Source organism: Globicephala melas, chromosome 19 (genome assembly GCF_963455315.2).
Source record: "Globicephala melas chromosome 19, mGloMel1.2, whole genome shotgun sequence".
NCBI lineage: Eukaryota > Metazoa > Chordata > Mammalia > Artiodactyla > Delphinidae > Globicephala > Globicephala melas.
The window spans coordinates 14,507,293-14,525,386 of record NC_083332.1 but is presented as its reverse complement, the minus strand read 5'-3'; the positions used below and the strand labels follow the sequence as shown (position 1 = coordinate 14,525,386).

Sequence of the window (18,094 nt, the reverse complement as noted above, 5' to 3'; positions counted from 1 at the left end):
CTAAATTTCGTTTATCTCACTATTGAAAAGTTTGAACATTGTTTCTTTGACTTGTTAAATATTTGGTTTTCCCAGTCGGTAAAATGACTTCATATCTTTTTCTTGGAGGTATATACTTTTTTCTTTTTGATTTGTATAGTTTAGTAGCATATTCTAGTTGATAGTCTAGATGATAGTTGCATGTTAGTGCTAGATGTTGCAAATATCTTCTTTCAGCCTATCATTTTTTTCTGGTAACTTTGGGGTCCTTTGCTTAATAAGCATTAATTTTGGTATAGTGTAAGGCATCTTTGAAATTCTTTTTTACCTATAATTTGTGCTTTCTTGGATTTTGTTTTAAGGTCTCCCCAACTGAAGTCACAAATATATTCTACAGGATTTTTCTCCCATTTATCTTTCACAATTAGGTTTTTATTCCACCTAGAATCCTTATTTGTATAGGACTTATGGTCAGAACCCACTTATATTTTTCTCATGTAATGAGCTACTTTCCTAATATAATTTTCTAATAGTTTATCATTTCCTCACTACTAAAGAGTGTGTATATATATATATGTGTGTGTGTATGTGTGTGTGTGTGTATTTCTCTACTTACTTCCATTGGTCTATGGGAAAGTTAACAACTAGAGGGAAGAGTCCACACAAAATTGCTCTCACTTCTGACACCAATTCCAAGTCTGAGGGGCTCCCAAAACTACCTTAAGTTGTTGTTTTTTTAAAATTCATTTTATTTTTTATTTCTTTATTTTTGGCTGCATTGGGTCTTTGTTGCTGCATACAGGCTTTCTCTAGTTGCAGCGAGTGAGGGTTACTCTTCATTGCAGTGCACATGCTTCTCATTGTGGTGGCTTCTCTTGTTGCGGAGCATGGGCTCTAGGTGCATGGGCTCAGTAGTTGTGACTCACGGGCTCTAGAGCGCAGGCTCAGTAGTTGTGGCGCATGGGCTTAGTTGCTCTGTGGCATGTGTGATCTTCCCACACCAGGGATCAAAAACCTGTCCCCTGCATTGGCAGGCAGATTCTTAACCACTGTGCCACCAGGGAAGTCCTTAAGTAGATTTTAGAATAAGATTATGAGGTAGCTCAAAAAATCCCACTGGGATTTTATTTGGAATCTCATTGAATTTATATATAAATTTGGAGAAATTTGATATTTTTATTTTGCTAAGTCATCTGATCGAAGAACATGGAATATCTTTACATTTATTCAAAACTTCCCCTTTAAGAGTTTAAAGGTTTTTCCATAGTGGTCTTGTGTGTTCTGTGTTAATTCTTAAATAGTCATTGCTAGTGTGGAGAAATTTTATTGTTTCTAATAAAATGATCTTGAATCTAGCAGACTAGCCAAACTCTCATAGTTGTCCAATAGTTTACATGTTCACTTGGGTGGATTTTCTCAGTAAATGAATCTTAATGTTCTCAAATATTGAGTTTTAGTCCTTCCTTTTCAGTCCCCACACATCTTATTTTTGTCATCTTAGATCATTGTTTAGGAATTCCAGTAATATGTTAATCATTGTTTAGGAATTCCAGTAATATGTTAAACAATGGAAGTGGTACCAGTCATTCTTTTCCTGTAACCTATGTTTAAAAGGATTGACTAGTTTCTTCATTATGAACTATATTTTGCCATGGGGTTTTGCTGTGTATGTTACATATAATTAAGAAAGGTCCCATTTAGTCCTACTTTATTGGAGGTTTCTTTCGCCCCAATGACTAGTCCTTGAATTCAATCAAATTACGTTTATGTACCATTCACATTCCAAGGAACATCATTGAGGGAGCACCTTTTTCTCTTATCCTGAGGAGGCAGGGCCTTTATTCCTTTTCACTTCTGAGTTCCTTGTATCTCTGTCTTTAATGTAGGGCTTTTCCTTCTACTGATACAAGTGGGACACTCCCAAATCCCTGCCCTTCCCATGCAGGAAATGGGAGACCTATCCTTGACAGCTCTTCTCTGTCATTTGCTTGCTCTGGAAACTTGACTCTTTCTTTTGTAATCAACAGGATATTTATGGTGGATTAAAAATGGGCCATAAATCGTTCATTGTTTTCCCATTGTGGGGAGATATCTGATTCCTCACTTCTTGAATCTAGGATGATCTTAGTGGTTAGCTTGACCAATTGAATATGGCAGAAGTAATGTTCTGTGGCTTCTAAGGCTAGGTCATAAGAAGCCGGTGCTTCTGCCTAGTTATCTTGGAATACTCACTCTTGGGATGCTTCATATTGGAACCCAGCCACCATACTGTGAGAAATTGAAGCCACACAGAGGCTGTATATAGATGTTCCTGGCAACTGCCTCAGGTGAGCTCCTAGTCAACAACCAGTGAGCCAAAGTGGATGTCCCAAATTAGATGAAAGACATGAAACTACAGCTCCAAGAAGCTTAATGAACTCCAAGCAAGGTAAACTCAGATCCCCACTGAGATGCAGTATACTAAAATTCTCGAAAAATAGAAAAATCTTGAAAGCAGCCAAGATAGAGACTTGTCACAAACAAGGGATCCTTAGTAAGATTAACCGCTGATTTCTCATCAGAAACCATGGGGGTCAGAAGGCAGTGGGAGGAAATATTTAAAATGCTGGGGCGGGGGTGTGGAACAAAAAACAACAACCAAAACTGTCAACCAGGAATTCTATATTGGCAAACCACTCCTTCAAAAATGAAGGAAAGGGCTTCCCTCGTGGTGCAGTGGTTGAGAGTCTGCCTGCTGATGCAGGGGACATGGGTTCCGGTCCTGGAAGATCCCACATGCTGCGGAGCGGCTAGGCCCATGAGCCATGGCCGCTGAGCCTGCACGTCCAGAGCCTGTGCTCCACAATGGGAGAGGCCACAACAGTGAGAGGCCCGTGTACCGCAAAAAAAAAAAAAGAAGGAAAAATTAATATATTTCCAGATAAACAAATGCTAAGAGAGCTCATGTCTACTACACCTGCACTGCAAGAAATGCTAAAGGGAGTTGTTAAGGCTGAAACAAAAGGACATGAGACAGTAACTCAAAGCAATACAAAGAAATAATGATCATTGACAAAGGTAATACATAGATGTATACGTTAAAGCTATCACCATTGTTTTTCAGGTTTGTAACTCTCTTTTTGTTTTCTATATGACTAAAAAGACAAATGCATACAACAATAATTATAAATCTATGTCAGTGGGCACATGATGTATAAAGATGTAATTCGTGAAATTACAACATAAAAGTTTGGGATGCAGTTGGATAACAGCAGAGTTAATGTGTCGTTAAACTAAGTTGGTATCAATTCACACTTGGTATCAATTCACAGATTGGTATAAATTTAGGGCATTAACTATTAATTCCCAAATTGCAACCAATAAATTACCTTAAAAACATACTGAAAAAGGGGGAATAAGAATTACATTGGAAAAGGCATTATTAGAAGAACTGAATAAAAATCATATAAGACATATAGAAAACATAGCAAAACAGAAGAACTATGTTATCAGTAATCACTTTAAATATAGATAAATTTACAAATTAAAAAACGAAGCAGTATGGATTTTTTGATAACTTGATGCAACTGTATGCTGCTCACAAGTGATTCATTTTATACCCAAGTCACAAATAGGCTCAAAGATAAATGATGGGAAAAGATATTCTAAGCAAATGAAGAGCAACCAAAAGAGATCTGGAAGGAGGGTCAAGATGGCAGAGTAGTAGGATGTGGAGCTCACCTCCTCCCACAAACACATCAAGAATATATCTACATGTGGAACAGCTGTCACAGAAAACTAACTGGAAACAGGCAAAAGATCTCCTATACAACCAAAGTGGCAAGAAAGATCAACATGTAACTGGGTAGAATGGGGGAAAAAAGGCATCAGGTCAGGACTGGCACCCTGGGAGGGATTTGTAAGGAAGAGAAGGTCCACACAGGTAGACCCTTGCCCTGGAAAGGGAGCATATTACATTGACTCACAATCTGGGCATCCCAGTCCTAGGGTCCTGAACAGAGGAGACAAGTCACCTTGCCTACTGGGAAATCCACTGAGACAGACAGAAGGATTGAAGAAGCCTAGACTCTACTCTCAAGGAGTGGTGTGTGTGTTCTGGCTCACTAACAATCCATGCAGAGAGAGACTTGCAGTAGTGTGTGCTGCCTTGCCACACTTCCCAATCTGAAGGGGCGAATACCTTGGACCTGCTCACTCCTTACTACAGCCTGGCATGAGGTCAGGGCAAAGATTCAGTCTAACTATGCAGAGATAGATCAGGGTGCCTAGGACATGATCCAGGCAGAACCATGGAGACCATTGTTACTGCATGCACAGGGGAGCAGCAGGGCTAGCTGGGCAGACATTGCAATGTGCAGACCAGGTGGCCACAGGAGTGGCTAAGCATTGAATCCTGGGAAGAGAGGCCCTGGGTGAGGACTCAATCTAGCTATAATGAAGCAGCCAGAAGGGCCTGGGGTGTGATCCAGGGGGAGCTACGGAACCCATTATCGGTGTGTAGAAGGAAGTGGCAGCTCTAGTGGCAGAGCCTATTGTAAGCATGCAAATGGCGGCAGCAGGTCCAACTGCATCAGACACCGTCAGCACACTCACTGGGCATTGCCACAAGAACGCACAGCAGCTAAGTGCTGAAACTGAGGCAAACTGGCCCTGGGCAAGAGCACCCAGCAATTCATTTCCCAGTGAGGGTGCCCCGGCTCCGCCGACTGCACACTGCACCTAGTGCCAGGTCTGGGGCAGACAGATCCTGGGAGAAGTCTGCCACAGAGTCAGACCAGATGCCAGGTAGCAATACAGCCACCTCAATTCCTGCAGCCACAACACCCTGACACCCAGCCCCAGTCTACTGCACACCACAGCCTTGCACTACATCTGGGATGAACAAAACAGAAAGACACGACCATGGGCTGCTTGTGAGCAGATGCCTACTCAGGCAGTGCATGCATAGGTTCTCTGTGACCACACAGGCCTCACCTGATTTAGCAATCACTTCCTTTGGGGCAGGACATGAACTCAAGGGCAATGGAACCTGATTAAACTTGACCTCAGGGCTTCTACCCTAACAACTGGAGAGCAGACCCAGCCCTGGAGAGGGTGATGACAGCCACAGGGTAAAGAGGAAGTCCCACCTCACATCCAGAACAGGCTCAAGGCACCACAATGCAAATCACACCCCCTATCAAGGGGATAATGGCCACCACACTCTGAGGAAACACATGGCTGGCATCCATGCCAAAAACAGCCCTCACACCAAAAATATTGGACACACAGCCTACACAGGGATGCTCCCACATAAAAACAGCCCTTCAAGAGCACAGTGGATAACTTTTTCTTCTAAATTCATAGAACAGAGAAAGTTAAGTAAAGTGAAAGAGCATAGGGATTAATCTTAGTTAAAAGAATAAGAGAAATCCCCTGAAAAAACAAATAATGAAACAGACCTCACCAGTCTACTAGACCCTGAGTTCAAAATGGAGGTAATAAAAATGCTAAAGGAATTAAGAAAGATTACCAATATAAAGTCAAATCACTGTAATAAGGAACTAAAAACTATAAAGATGAATCAATCAAAAATAGACAATTTAATTGCTGAGATAAAAAACAGTCTAGAAGCAATGAATAGCAGACTAAATGACACAGAAGAACGAATAAGTGATCTGGAAGATAGAATAATGGAAGTCACCCAATCCAGAACAGCAGACAGAAAGATACATTTAAAAAAAATAAAGTAACATACAGGACTTATGGGATAATATAAAACCTGCCAACCTATGCATAATAGGGTTTCCAGAAAGAGAAGGGAGAGAAAAGGGAGTTGAAAATGTATTTGAAGAAATTATGGCTGAAAACTTCCCAAACCTAAAGAAGGAAACAGATATCCAGGTACAGGAAGCACAGAGGGTCCCAAACAACCGAAACAGACCAATACCAAGACATATCATAATTAAAATTCCAAAAGTTAAAGAGAGGATTCTAAAGGCAGCAAGAGAAAAACAGTTACAAGGGAACCCCCATAGGCAATTAGCTGATTTCTCTGTAGAAATTTTGCAGGTCAGAAAGGAAGGGCATGATATATTCAAAGTTCTGAGAGAAAAAAACCTGCAATCTAGGATACTCTACCCAGCAAGATTATCATTTAGAATAGAAGGAGAGAGAAAGAATTTCTTAGACAAGTAAAAACTAAAAGAATTCAACAATACTAAACCTACCCTGTAAGACATATTGAAGGGTCTTCTCTAAATAGACAAGAAGCAAGAATATATAGGAAAGGGAAAACCACAATAAGAAAGGCAAATATATAAAAGGATTGAAGACCACTTAAATGAGCCAGTAGATAGATTTTAAAAGTCAGAAAATTTTGTAAAAGCGATAACTACAAGTAACAGCAAAAGGATAAACATAAATATGTAAAATAGGACATTAAAATCACAAAATATGGGGGAGGGGAGTTTAAAATGTAGATATTTTAGAACATGAACTTGTATGACTATCAATTTAACACAAGTAGATATAGTTATGGGCCAACATACCTGAGCTCCACAGTTACCACAAATCAAAAACATATAGTAGGGACTTCCTTGGCAGCACAGTGGTTAAGAATCTGCCTGCCAATGAAGGGGACACAGGTCAATCCCTGATCCAGGAGTATCCCACATGCCGTGGAGCAACTAAGCCCATGCGCCACAACTACTGAGCCTGCGCTCTAGAGCCCACGAACCACAACTACTGAGCCCACGTGCCTAGAGCCTGTGCTCCACAACAAGAGAATCCACTGCAATGAGCAGCCTGTGTACCACAATGAAGAGTAGCCCCTGCTCGCCACAACTAGAGAAAGCCGTGTGCAGCAATGAAGACCCAATGCAGCCATATACTAATTAATTTTAAAAGTTCACTATTACTATCTATCATCCATCCATCCATCCCTCTATTCACTCACTCACCATCCCTCTATCCATCCATGTATCCATCCATCCTCCCTCTCTTCCTCCCTCCCTTCAAAAAAAATCAGAGGCAACAGAGGTCCTAAATGACATAATAGACCAGTTGGACTTAACAGATATCTGTAGGACATTCCATCCAAAAACAGCAGAATACATGTTCTTTTCAAGTGCACTTGGAACATTCTCTAGGATAGACCACATACTAGGTCACAAAATAAGCCTCAACAAATTTAAAGAGGATAGAAATTATTTCAAGCACCTTTTCTGACCACAACAGTATGAAACTAGAAATCAACCACAGAAAGAAAAACAGGAAAATAATGAACTGATGGAGACTAAACAACATGCTACTAAAAAAACTAATGGGTCAACAATGAAATCAAAATACCTTCAGAGAAATGAAAATGAAAACACAACTTTACAAAATGTATGGGATATAGCAAAAGTAGTTATAAGAAGAAAGTTCAAAGAGATACAGGCCTTCCTCAAGAAACAAAAAAGTCTCAAACAACCTCCCTACCACGAAAAGAATTAGAAAAGTCAACGAAACCCAAAGTCAGTAGAAGGAAGGAAATAATAAAAATTAGAGAGGAAATAAATAAAATGGAGATCAGCAAAAATAGAAAAGATCAATAAAACCGGGAGCTGTTTTTTTTTTAAAGATAAAATGAACAAACTTCTAGGCAGGCTCACCAAAAACAAAATAGAGAGGACATCAATAAACAAAATAGGAAATGAAAGAGGAGAAATAAATGATGTCATAGGAATACAAAAAATCATAAGAGAATACTATGAACAGTCATATGCCAACAAATTGGGCACGATAGAAGAAATGGACAAGTTTCTAGAAACACAGAGCCTGCCAAAACAGAGTCAAGAAGAAACAGATAATTTGAACAAGACTGATGACTAGAAGTGAAATCATATCTAGAATTAAAATAAAAGAACCAACCTCCCTCTAAACAAAGGTCCAGGGCCAGATGGCTTCACTGAGGAATTCTACCAAACATACAAAGAAGAACTTACACCTATCCTTCTCAAACTTGTCCAAAAGACTGAAGAGGAGGGAACACTCCCAAATTCATTTTATGAAGCCACCATCACCCTGATACTAAAACCAGACAAAGACACTACAAAAAAGAAAATTTCAGGCCAATATCTTTGATATAGATGCAGAAATACTCAACAAAACATTAGCAAACCAAATCTAACAATACATAAGAAGGATCATACACCATGATCAAGTTGGATCATTCTAGGATGGTTCAACATATGCAAATCAATCAGTGTTATACACCACATTAACAAAAGGAAAGACATAAACCACATGATCATCTTAATAGATGCAGAAAGTGCATTTGACAAAATTCAACATCCATTCATGATAAAAAAATTATCTCTCATCAACGTGGGTATAGAGTGAAAATACTTCAACATGATGAAAACCATTTATGACAAACCCACAAACAACAAAATACTCAACAGTAAAAAGTGAAAGCCTTCCTGCTAAATTCAGGAAAAAGACAAAGATGCCCACTCTCCCCACTTCTATTCAACATAGTATTCGAACTCATAGCCACAGCAATCAGACAAGAAAAAGAAGTAAAAGATATCCAGATTGGAAGAGAAGAGGTAAAATGGTCACTATTTGCAGATGATATGATACTCTGTATACAGAACCCTAAAGACTCCACACCAAAACTATTATAACTAATAAATCAATTTAGCAAGGTAGCAGGATACAAGATTAATATACAGAAATTTGTTGCATTTCTTTACACTAACAGTGAAACATCAGAGTATGTAAAAAAAATCCCTTTTAAAATCACATCAAAAAGAAATACCTAGGAATAAACAACCAAGGAGGTTAGAGACCTATATGCTGAAAACTATAAAACTGAAGGAAAACTGAAAATGATTCAAAGAAATGGAAAGATACCCCATGCTCTTGGATTGGAAGAATTAATATTGTTAAAATGGTCATACTGGGGCTTCTCTGGTGGCACAGTCGTTAAGAATCCACCTGCCAATGCAGGGGACATGGGTTCGAGCCCTGGTTCAGGAAGATCCCACATGCCACGGAGCAACTAAGCCTGTGTGCCACAACTACTGAGCCTGCGCTCTAGAGCCCATGAGCCACAACTACCGAAGCCTGCACACCTAGATCGTGTGCTCTGCAACAAGAGAAGCCACCACGTTGAGAAGCCTGTGCACCACAACAAAGAGTAGCCCTCACTCACCACAACTAGAGAAAGCCCGTGCCCAGAAACAAAGACCCAACTCAGCCAAAAATTGTCGGGAACCAGCTGCAAGCTGACACAGTTCTTGCAGCTTAAAGCATGGCAAAGTCCTGCTTAATCACTGACAGGACCTGAAAGAGTTATTAGAGAAGATGTGAGTCTTGGCCCATGAGGTTGCTTGTGGTTTCTCTAACTATAGTTTTTCCTTGGCATGCTTTGGTAGTCACAGTCTGTTCTCATGCATGTTTATATCCTGGTTCGCAGAATGTTTTGTACTATAACTTCAACAGTAAGGAAATACTGTCTGATGATTCAGTTTGGTGATTTTCACAAAAAACATGTATTGTCTACTGCAATATATAAAGAGGTTTGATGAGAAATAAAGTGTGTGTGTTTATACACCACCCTCCTGACCCTGTCTCTTCTTAATCCCCTCACCTGCTCTCAGGACTTGTTCCTCAGTCTTACAGTGACTGACAAGTGATGCCCGAATAGGGACCTGAGTACGTGGGCTGTTGAGAGGGACCCTGGAAATATTTCACACGCAGACATATACAGGGTAAGTTGGATTGTACCGGGGGATATTTTAGATGTAGCCTTTCTTTCTGTTTTGTTCTCATCAGGAGTAAAAATGGGGCAGACTGAATCTAAGGAACGACAACTTTTCGTTCAGCTACTGTACTCTATGTTATCTGCTCAGGGCGTTAAGGTTACGCATAAACAGCTTGATCGTTTTCTTCATTTTGTGCAGGAACTTTGTCCATGGTTCCCGGAGGGAGGAACTGTTAATATTCAAACATGGGAAAAAATAGGTCAACAATTGAAAACTTTCAATTCCCTTTATGGACCTTCTAAGGTTCCTGTAGATACTTTTTCACTTTGGAATTTGATAAGAGATTGACCCAACTCATGACTCTTGACCCAACTTATGAGCTTCAGAAATTATTCAAAGCAGCGTCTTTATGCTGCTTCCCTTCTGCTCCTCAGTTACAAAATTTGCCTGAGGAACCTGTTTCTCCTACTGCACCTCCCTTGTTGGCGACCATGCCATCTTCAGAGTCCCTGGAGGAGGAGGATGAACTATCCCCAGAGGATGAGACTGAATTGCAGGAAGAGGCTGCACGATATCACAATCCTGATTTTGATGATGGCATTTTTGCAGCTCTTAAGAATGTGCCTGTGGAATCTGAAAACTTTCCTATATTAGATAAAACTTCATTTACTGCTTTAGCCCAAGCTTTAACTTGGGTAAAACATTTACATGATGTTACTCAAGATGCTTCCCTAGCCCCTATTGCACATTCTTCTGGCTCTTCCTTGCCAGCAAAAGCTCCTGATGAGTCTCCTTCAGTAAATCAGGGGTCTATTTCTGTTTCTTCTACTTCCTCTCTGCCTGTGAGTCTTTCTTCTCCACTCCAAACTGCTTTATTTCAAGCTTCTAAGCAGGGGGAAGATATATCTTCTTTGGGGTTTAAAATAAAGAAGGGGGAATATACCACAACCCCGCACAATTTATTGCAACATTCTTTTTATACTTTAAATTTTTTGAACGTAGATAAGCAAGGACAGACAGCTGCAGAAGGATTTTGGCATCCTCATGCCTTGCCTTTTGCTGAAGTCCGTTGGCAGGATCCTCTTACTAATCAATGGAATGGTCCAGGATCCTATACTAATATGGGGATGAGGGCATGTTTGTATGTTTCCTAGGGACACTAAGGATCCTCGTTGGATACCTGAGCGCCTCATGAGATTCTGTGGATCCGGACCAGATGGATGGTGAATTCCCTCCTCTGTAATATGGATCCGGACCGGATGGTGAACTCTCTCCCCCACCATATGAAGAGAATGCAGCTCGACGACACTTTCAATCCTCCTGAGAAACCAGCTCTCCAGGCTCATCAGTGTTGTCTATCCTGTGCCACGTGGATGGCCAACCTTCCAACATGGGGTCAATTGAAACGACTGACCCAGAAGGCAGAGGAGATGTTGATGCAGCAGCAAGTGACTAAGTCCCCACAAACGCTGTTTGTGGCTATGTTGGCTATTATCTCTTGTCAGGTAGTTTTGGGTAATACTGATAATTATTGGGCATATGTCCCTGATCCTCCATTACTTCGCCCTGTAGAATGAAATGATCCCTCAATTCCTGTTTATGTTAATGATACTTCCCTTCTTGGCTATCCAAGCAGTGATTTTATTACCCCTCTCACTGTAACTTGTTTTTCATATACTGCCTTTTCTTTGCGTGCCCCTATCTGTTTTTCCATTCCTGCATTTTGGTATCACCAACACGAACAATACCGGCATGGATGTCTTTCGGTAGGACCCAGGCCTTCTTATACATATCAGTTCCAGTATTGGAATGAAACATGGTCTCACAGGGAGTGGATTTTGAATATTATGAGGCTCTCCACTCCTTATTTTAAGGCTATAGAGGATCCTCCTAAGGACTTGCCTCCCTGCATTCAACAAATATTGTCCCCCTTTTCTAACCCCTCAGAACCTTTATGGTCATATCCTCCGTGGCATCGATGCCAATATTCTACACCAGTGTGGCATCGAATTCCTCATACTACTGAAGCTGTTTTGGACTGGTCTTTTCCTCAACCTTTTGTTGAACTTCTTATTAATAAGATTGAATCTCCAGGGGGATGGGTGGAGGGTGTCCTCTCCACCAATTTAGGAAATGTACAAAATAATATCTGAAAGTTGATGGCTGCTGTGGGGCCTGTTGTCCTTTCACATCAACAACATCCTGTTAGGAACTTAACCGCTTTTGTTATGGCTTGTGTTCCATCACCCTATGCTATTCTTACTGGTTCTGTCTACGTTTTTCAAAAACAAGGGTTTTATGACATACATTGTGATAATTGTAATTTGACAAATTGTATAACCATGGGGGAACCAAACCGGGGATTTCTTCTTGTTCATCAGCCTCCCTTTGTTATGCTCCCTGTAAATGTTACAGGTCCTTGGTATTCTAATTCAGGTTTGCAGGTCATGCATGAACTTTCCCCTCTTTTACAACGGCCCAAGCGATTTTGGGGGTTACTTATAGCTGGAATTACAGTGCTCATTGCAGTCATTGCTTCTGTAGCTGCTTCTGATACTGCACTGACTCAAAGTATTCATACTGCCACATTTGTGAATAATTTAGCTGCTAATGTCTCTAATGCTTTGGGAACTCAAGAAATTATTGATAGAAAATTAGAAAGTCATGTTAATGCATTGGAAGAAATTGTTCTTATTCTTGGAGACCAATTAGCTGCTTCAAAAACTGCCTGTTCTATGCGTTGTCATGCAGAATTTTCTGCAATCTGTTAAGCCATATAACGATTCACAGTGGCCTTGGCCTCAGATTAAGAATCATTTATTGGGAATTTGGTCTCATTCCAATCTATCCCTTGATATTGCTCGCTTACATGGGGATATCACAAATATCCAGCATGCAGCTCGCCTAGATGTAAATCCAGTGGAAATTGCTTGAGACATATTTACCCAGATTACACATACTTTTGCCCCAAGTTCTCTTATTAACCTCCTTTATCCTATAATTGTTATTGGTATTTTAATATTATTGTGTATTTGTTGTTTTCCAGTCCTCCTGCGAATTGGCTTATGAGCAATTGCAGAACTCCAAGTCGGACTCTACTACCTCACATTAAAAAATAAAGAAGGGGGACATGTCGGGAACCAGCTGCAAGCTGACACAGTTCTTGCAGCTTAAAGCATGGCAAAGTCCTGCTTAATCACTGGCAGGACCCAAAAGAGTTATTAGAGAAGATATGAGTCTTGGCCCGTGAAGTTGCTTGCAGTTTTTCTAACTATAGTTTGTCCTTGGCATGCTTTGGTAGTCACAGTCTGTTCTCATGCATGTTTATATCCTGGTTCGCAGAATGTTTTGTACTATAACTTCAACACTAAGGAAATGCTGTCTGATGATTCAGTTTGGTGATTTTAACAAAAAACATGTATTGTCTACGGCAATATATAAAGAGGTTTGATGAGAAATAAAGTGTGTGTGTTTATACACCACCCTCCTGACCCTGTCTCTTCTTAATCCCCTCACCTGCTCTCAGGACTTGTCCCTGTCTTACAGCGACTGACAAAAAATAAAGAAATGAAGGGAGGGAGGGAGGAAGGAATTTATATATATATAAAAAGAAATAGCCATACTACCCAAAGCAATCTACAGATTTAGTGTGATTCCTATCAAAACACCCATGATGTTTTTCACAAACTAGAAAACATAATCCTAAAATTTATATGGAGTCACAAAAGACCCAGCATTGCCAAAGCCATCCTGAGGAAAAAGATCAAAGGTGGTGGCATAACCCGTCCAGACCTCAAACAGAACTACAAAGCTACAGTAATCACAACAACATGTTATTGACATAAAAACAGACATATAGATCAATGTAAAAGAATAGAGAACCCGGAGTAAACCCAGACACCTACAGTCAATGAATCTACAAGAAAGGAGGCAAGAATACACAATGAAAAGACAATTTCTTCAATAAGTGGTGTTGGGATAGTTGGACAGCTACATGCAAATCAATGAAATTAAAACATACCATATACAAAAGTTAACTAAAAATTGTTTAAAGACCTAAATTTAAGACATGACACCATAAAACTCCCAGAAGAGAACACAGTCAAAGAGCATTCTTGGGCATAAATCACAGCAATATTTTCTTAGATCAGTTTCCCAAGGCAAAACAAATAAAAGCAAAAATAAACAAACGGGACCTAATCAAACTTTAAAACTCTTGCACAGCAGAGGAAACTATCAACAAGACATAAAGACAACCTACTGAATGGGAGAAAGTATTTGCAAACAATGCAAACCAGCAAGGGGTTAATATTCAAAATATACAAACAGCTGATACAACTCAATATTAAAAAACAACATAATTTAAAAATGAGCAGAAGACCTAAATAGACATTACTCTAAAGAAGACATACAGATGGTCAACAGGCACATGAAAATATGCTTAACATTGCTAATTATTAGAGAAATGCAAATCAAAACCACAATGAGATATCACCTCACATTATTCAGAATGGCCATCACCAAAACTATAAATCATAAATGCCAGAGAGTGTGTGGAGAAAAGGGAACCCTCCTACACTGTTGGTGGGAATGTAAATTGGTGCAGCCACTATGTAAAACAGTATGGAGGTTCCTTAAAAAACAAAAAATAGAGCTACCATGTAATCTGGCAACCCCACTTCTTGGTAAATATTTGGAAAAGATGAAAACTCTAATTCCAAAAGATACATGTGCCTCAGTGTTCATGTAGCAGCGCTATTTACAATAGCCAAGACAGAAACAACCCAAATGCCTGACTGGCTTAAGAAGACATGATATGTGTGTGTGTGTAATGGAATATTAGTCATAAAAAAGAATGAAATATTGCCATTTGCAGCAACATGGATGGACCTAAGGAATATTATACTTAGTGAAGCAAGTCAGACAGACAAATATATATCACTTATATGTGAAATCTAAAAAATAATACAAATGAATATACAAAAGAGAAATGGATTCACAGGTACAGAAAACAAACTTATGGTTACCAAATAAAAAGGAGAGGGGGGAAGGGATAAATTAGGCATATGGGAGTAACAAACTACTATACATAAAATAGATAAGCAATAAGGATTTACTGTATAGCACAGGAGATTGTGTTCAATATCTTATAACATAATTGAAAATAATATGAAAAAATACATATATATGTAACTCACTTTTCTGTACACCTGAGATGAACACAATATTGTAAATCAACTATATTTCAATTTTTAAAGGTTTAAAAGTTAGTTGTAATCTTTAAAGATATAAAAGTATCCACTAGAGGAACTAAAAAAGTGATCTTGTGTAGATAGATTAAAACACAAAATGGGTTTTAGGTCTAAATTGTTACAAAACAAAGAGGAAATTATCTATTGATAAAGGTGTCAATGCATTTAGAAGATAAACGTACTTGCACTCGACATCAGAGCCTCAAAATATATGTAGCAAACATGGACAGAATTGTTGGGAGAAATAGTTCTACAATACTTGGGGACTTAAGTACCTTATTTTCAATAATGAAAAGTATATCTAGATAGAAGATCAATAAGTAAGTGGACTTGGACAACACAAAAACCAACTAGCCCTAACAGACATATTTGGAACATTCCACCCAACAACAGCAGATACACATTTTTCTGAAGTGCACATGGAACATTCTCCAGGATCATAAAGTAATTCTCATTTTAAACAACTGAAAGCATACCAAGTATCTAACTAATATGAAACAAGGTTAGAAGGCAATGTTAGAAAGAAAATTGAAAAATTTGCAAATATGTGGGAATTAAACAACATACTCTTTAAATGACCGATTGGTCAAAGAAGAAATCACTGGTGAAATTAGCAAATACTATGAGTTGAAGGAAAATAAAAACACAACATACCAAAACTTATGAGATTCAATGAAAGCAGTTCCCAGAGGGAAGTGTACAGCTATAAATACCTACATTAAAAAGGAAGAAAATCTTAACCTAACTTTACATCTTAAGGAACTAGAAAAGAGGAGCACACTAAACCCAAAACCAGCAGAAGGAAGAAAATATGGACAAAAGCAGATACAAAGAATAAATGAAATTTAAAAATAGAATCAGTGAAACCAGAAGTTGGTTATTTGAATAGACCAAAATTGACAAACCTTTAGATTTGTCTAAAAATGGGGACATTACAAACCTTACAGAAATTTAAAGAATTATAAAAGAATACTACAAATAATTGTACACCAACAAATTAAATAATGTAGATAAAATGCAAAATCTATAGACACAAATTACTGAAATTGACTCAATAAGAAATTGAGAATTGCAACAGACCTGTAACAGGTAAGGAGGTTGAATCAGTAGTTCAAGACCTTCAAGAAAGAAAAGTCCAGGTCCAGGTGGCTTCACCAGTGAATTTAAACTTTTAAAGAAGGATTAACACCAATCCTATTCAAACTCTTCTGAAAAATAGGAGAGAATTATCCCTAACACATTCTATGAAGCCAGCATTATCCTAATATAAAGCCAGACAAAAATACCACTAGAAATGAAAACCACATATAAATACCTCTCATGGATATAGGTACAAAAATCTTCAAAAAAATATTATCAAACCAAATCTAACCGTACATTAAAAGGATTGCACAGCCTGACTAAGTGGGATTTATCCAGGAATACAAAGGTGCTTCAACATAAGAAAATAAATGAAGTTAATACACTTCATTAATAAAGCAAAGGCCAAAAAAACCCAATATGATCATCTCAATTGATGCAGAAAAGGCACTTGAAAAAATTAAACAGACTTTCAGGTTAAAAATGCTCAGCAAACTAGGAATAGAAGGGAATTTCCTTAACATGATAAAGGGCATTTATGAAAAACACACAGCTAACATCATCCCCAATGGTGAACATCTGAAATCTTTTTCCTTAACACCAGGAACAAGACAAGAATATCTGATTTCACCATTGGTATTCAACATTGTACTGGAAGTCCTAGGCAGAGAAATTAGTCAAGAAAAATAAAAGGCATCCAAATTCTAAAGGAAGAACTAAACTATCTCTATTTGCAGATGACATGATTCTATATATAGAAAATCCCAAAATGTCCACAGGAAAAAACTGGAGCTAATAAATTTAGTAAAATTATAGGGTACAGGATCAGCACACAAAAAAAACTGTTTTTCTACACACTAGCAATCAACAATACAAAAGGAAGTAAGAAAATTCTATTTATAATAGCGTCAAAAAGAATAAAATATGTGGGAATAAATTTAACCATGGGAGTGAAAGACCTGTACACTGAAAACTACAAAACATTGCTGAGCAAAATTAAAGACATTATTAAATGGAAGGACATTCCATTTTCATCAATTGGAAAATGTAATAGTGTTGTATTACTCTACTAGGTCTGCCTAGTACCACAGACTGGATGGCTTAAACAACAGAAATTTATTTCTCACAGTTCTGGAGGCTGGATATTCAAGATCAAGCTGTTTGCAGATTTGACGTCTCCTGAGGCCTCTCTCCTTGACCTGCAGATGGCCTTTTCTCTGTACATGCACATTCCTGGTATTTCTTCCTCTTCTTAAAGAACAAAATTCGTATTGGATTAGGGTCCCACTCTTATGGCATCATTTAACCTTAACTGGCTCCTTAAAGGCCCTATCTCCAATATAGTCCCATTGTGGGTTAGGGCTTCAACACAGGAATTTGGGGACACAATTCAGTCCATAACAACTAGTAAGATGGCAGTAATCCTCGAAGCAATTTACAGATTCAGTGTAATCCCTATCAAAATTCTAATACTTTTTTTTCAGATTGGGAAAGCTGATCCTCCAATTTATATGAAATTTCAAGGGTCCCCAAATAGTCAAAACAACACTGAAAAAGAAAAACAAAATTGGAAGACTCACACTTTCCAATTTCAAAAACTACTTCAAAGCTAGAGTAATCAAAACAATGTGGTACTTACATAAGGGCAGACATATAGATCAATGGGATAGAGTTGAGTCTAGAAATAAACCCAAATATCCATAGCCAATTGATTTTTGGCAAGGGTGCCAAGAAAATTCAATGGGGTACAAATAGTTTCTTTAAGAAATCTGCTGGGACTACTGGTTAACTACATGCACAAGAATCAAGGTGAACTCCTGCCTCACTCCATTTACAAAAATTAACTTGAAATTGAACAATGACCTAAATTTAAGAGTTCAATTATCAGATTCTTAGAAGAAACATAGGGGTAGATCTTCCTGATCTTGAATTTGACAATTAATTTTTAGATTTGACATAAAAAACACAGGAATCAAAAGAAAAGATAAATTGAAATTCACAAAACTATAAACTTTTTCTACAAAAAGACCTTATCAAGAAAGTGAAAAC

General features: G+C 38.4%; 1 protein-coding gene across 1 annotated transcript in view; it reads left to right on the top strand.

Annotated features, from left to right (window-relative positions):
• The window catches only part of LOC115862604 (zinc finger protein 527), a 62,207-nt gene extending 51,096 nt beyond the window's left edge, over nt 1-11,111 (top strand). Inside the window, exons 8-9 of the mRNA XM_070044218.1 lie at nt 9,609-9,719; nt 10,868-11,111. Coding sequence (XP_069900319.1) covers nt 9,609-9,637 — 29 coding nt within the window. The 3' untranslated portion in view covers nt 9,638-9,719; nt 10,868-11,111. The remainder of the gene's footprint in view (nt 1-9,608; nt 9,720-10,867) is intronic.
• The last annotated feature ends 6,983 nt before the right edge of the window (nt 11,112-18,094 follow it).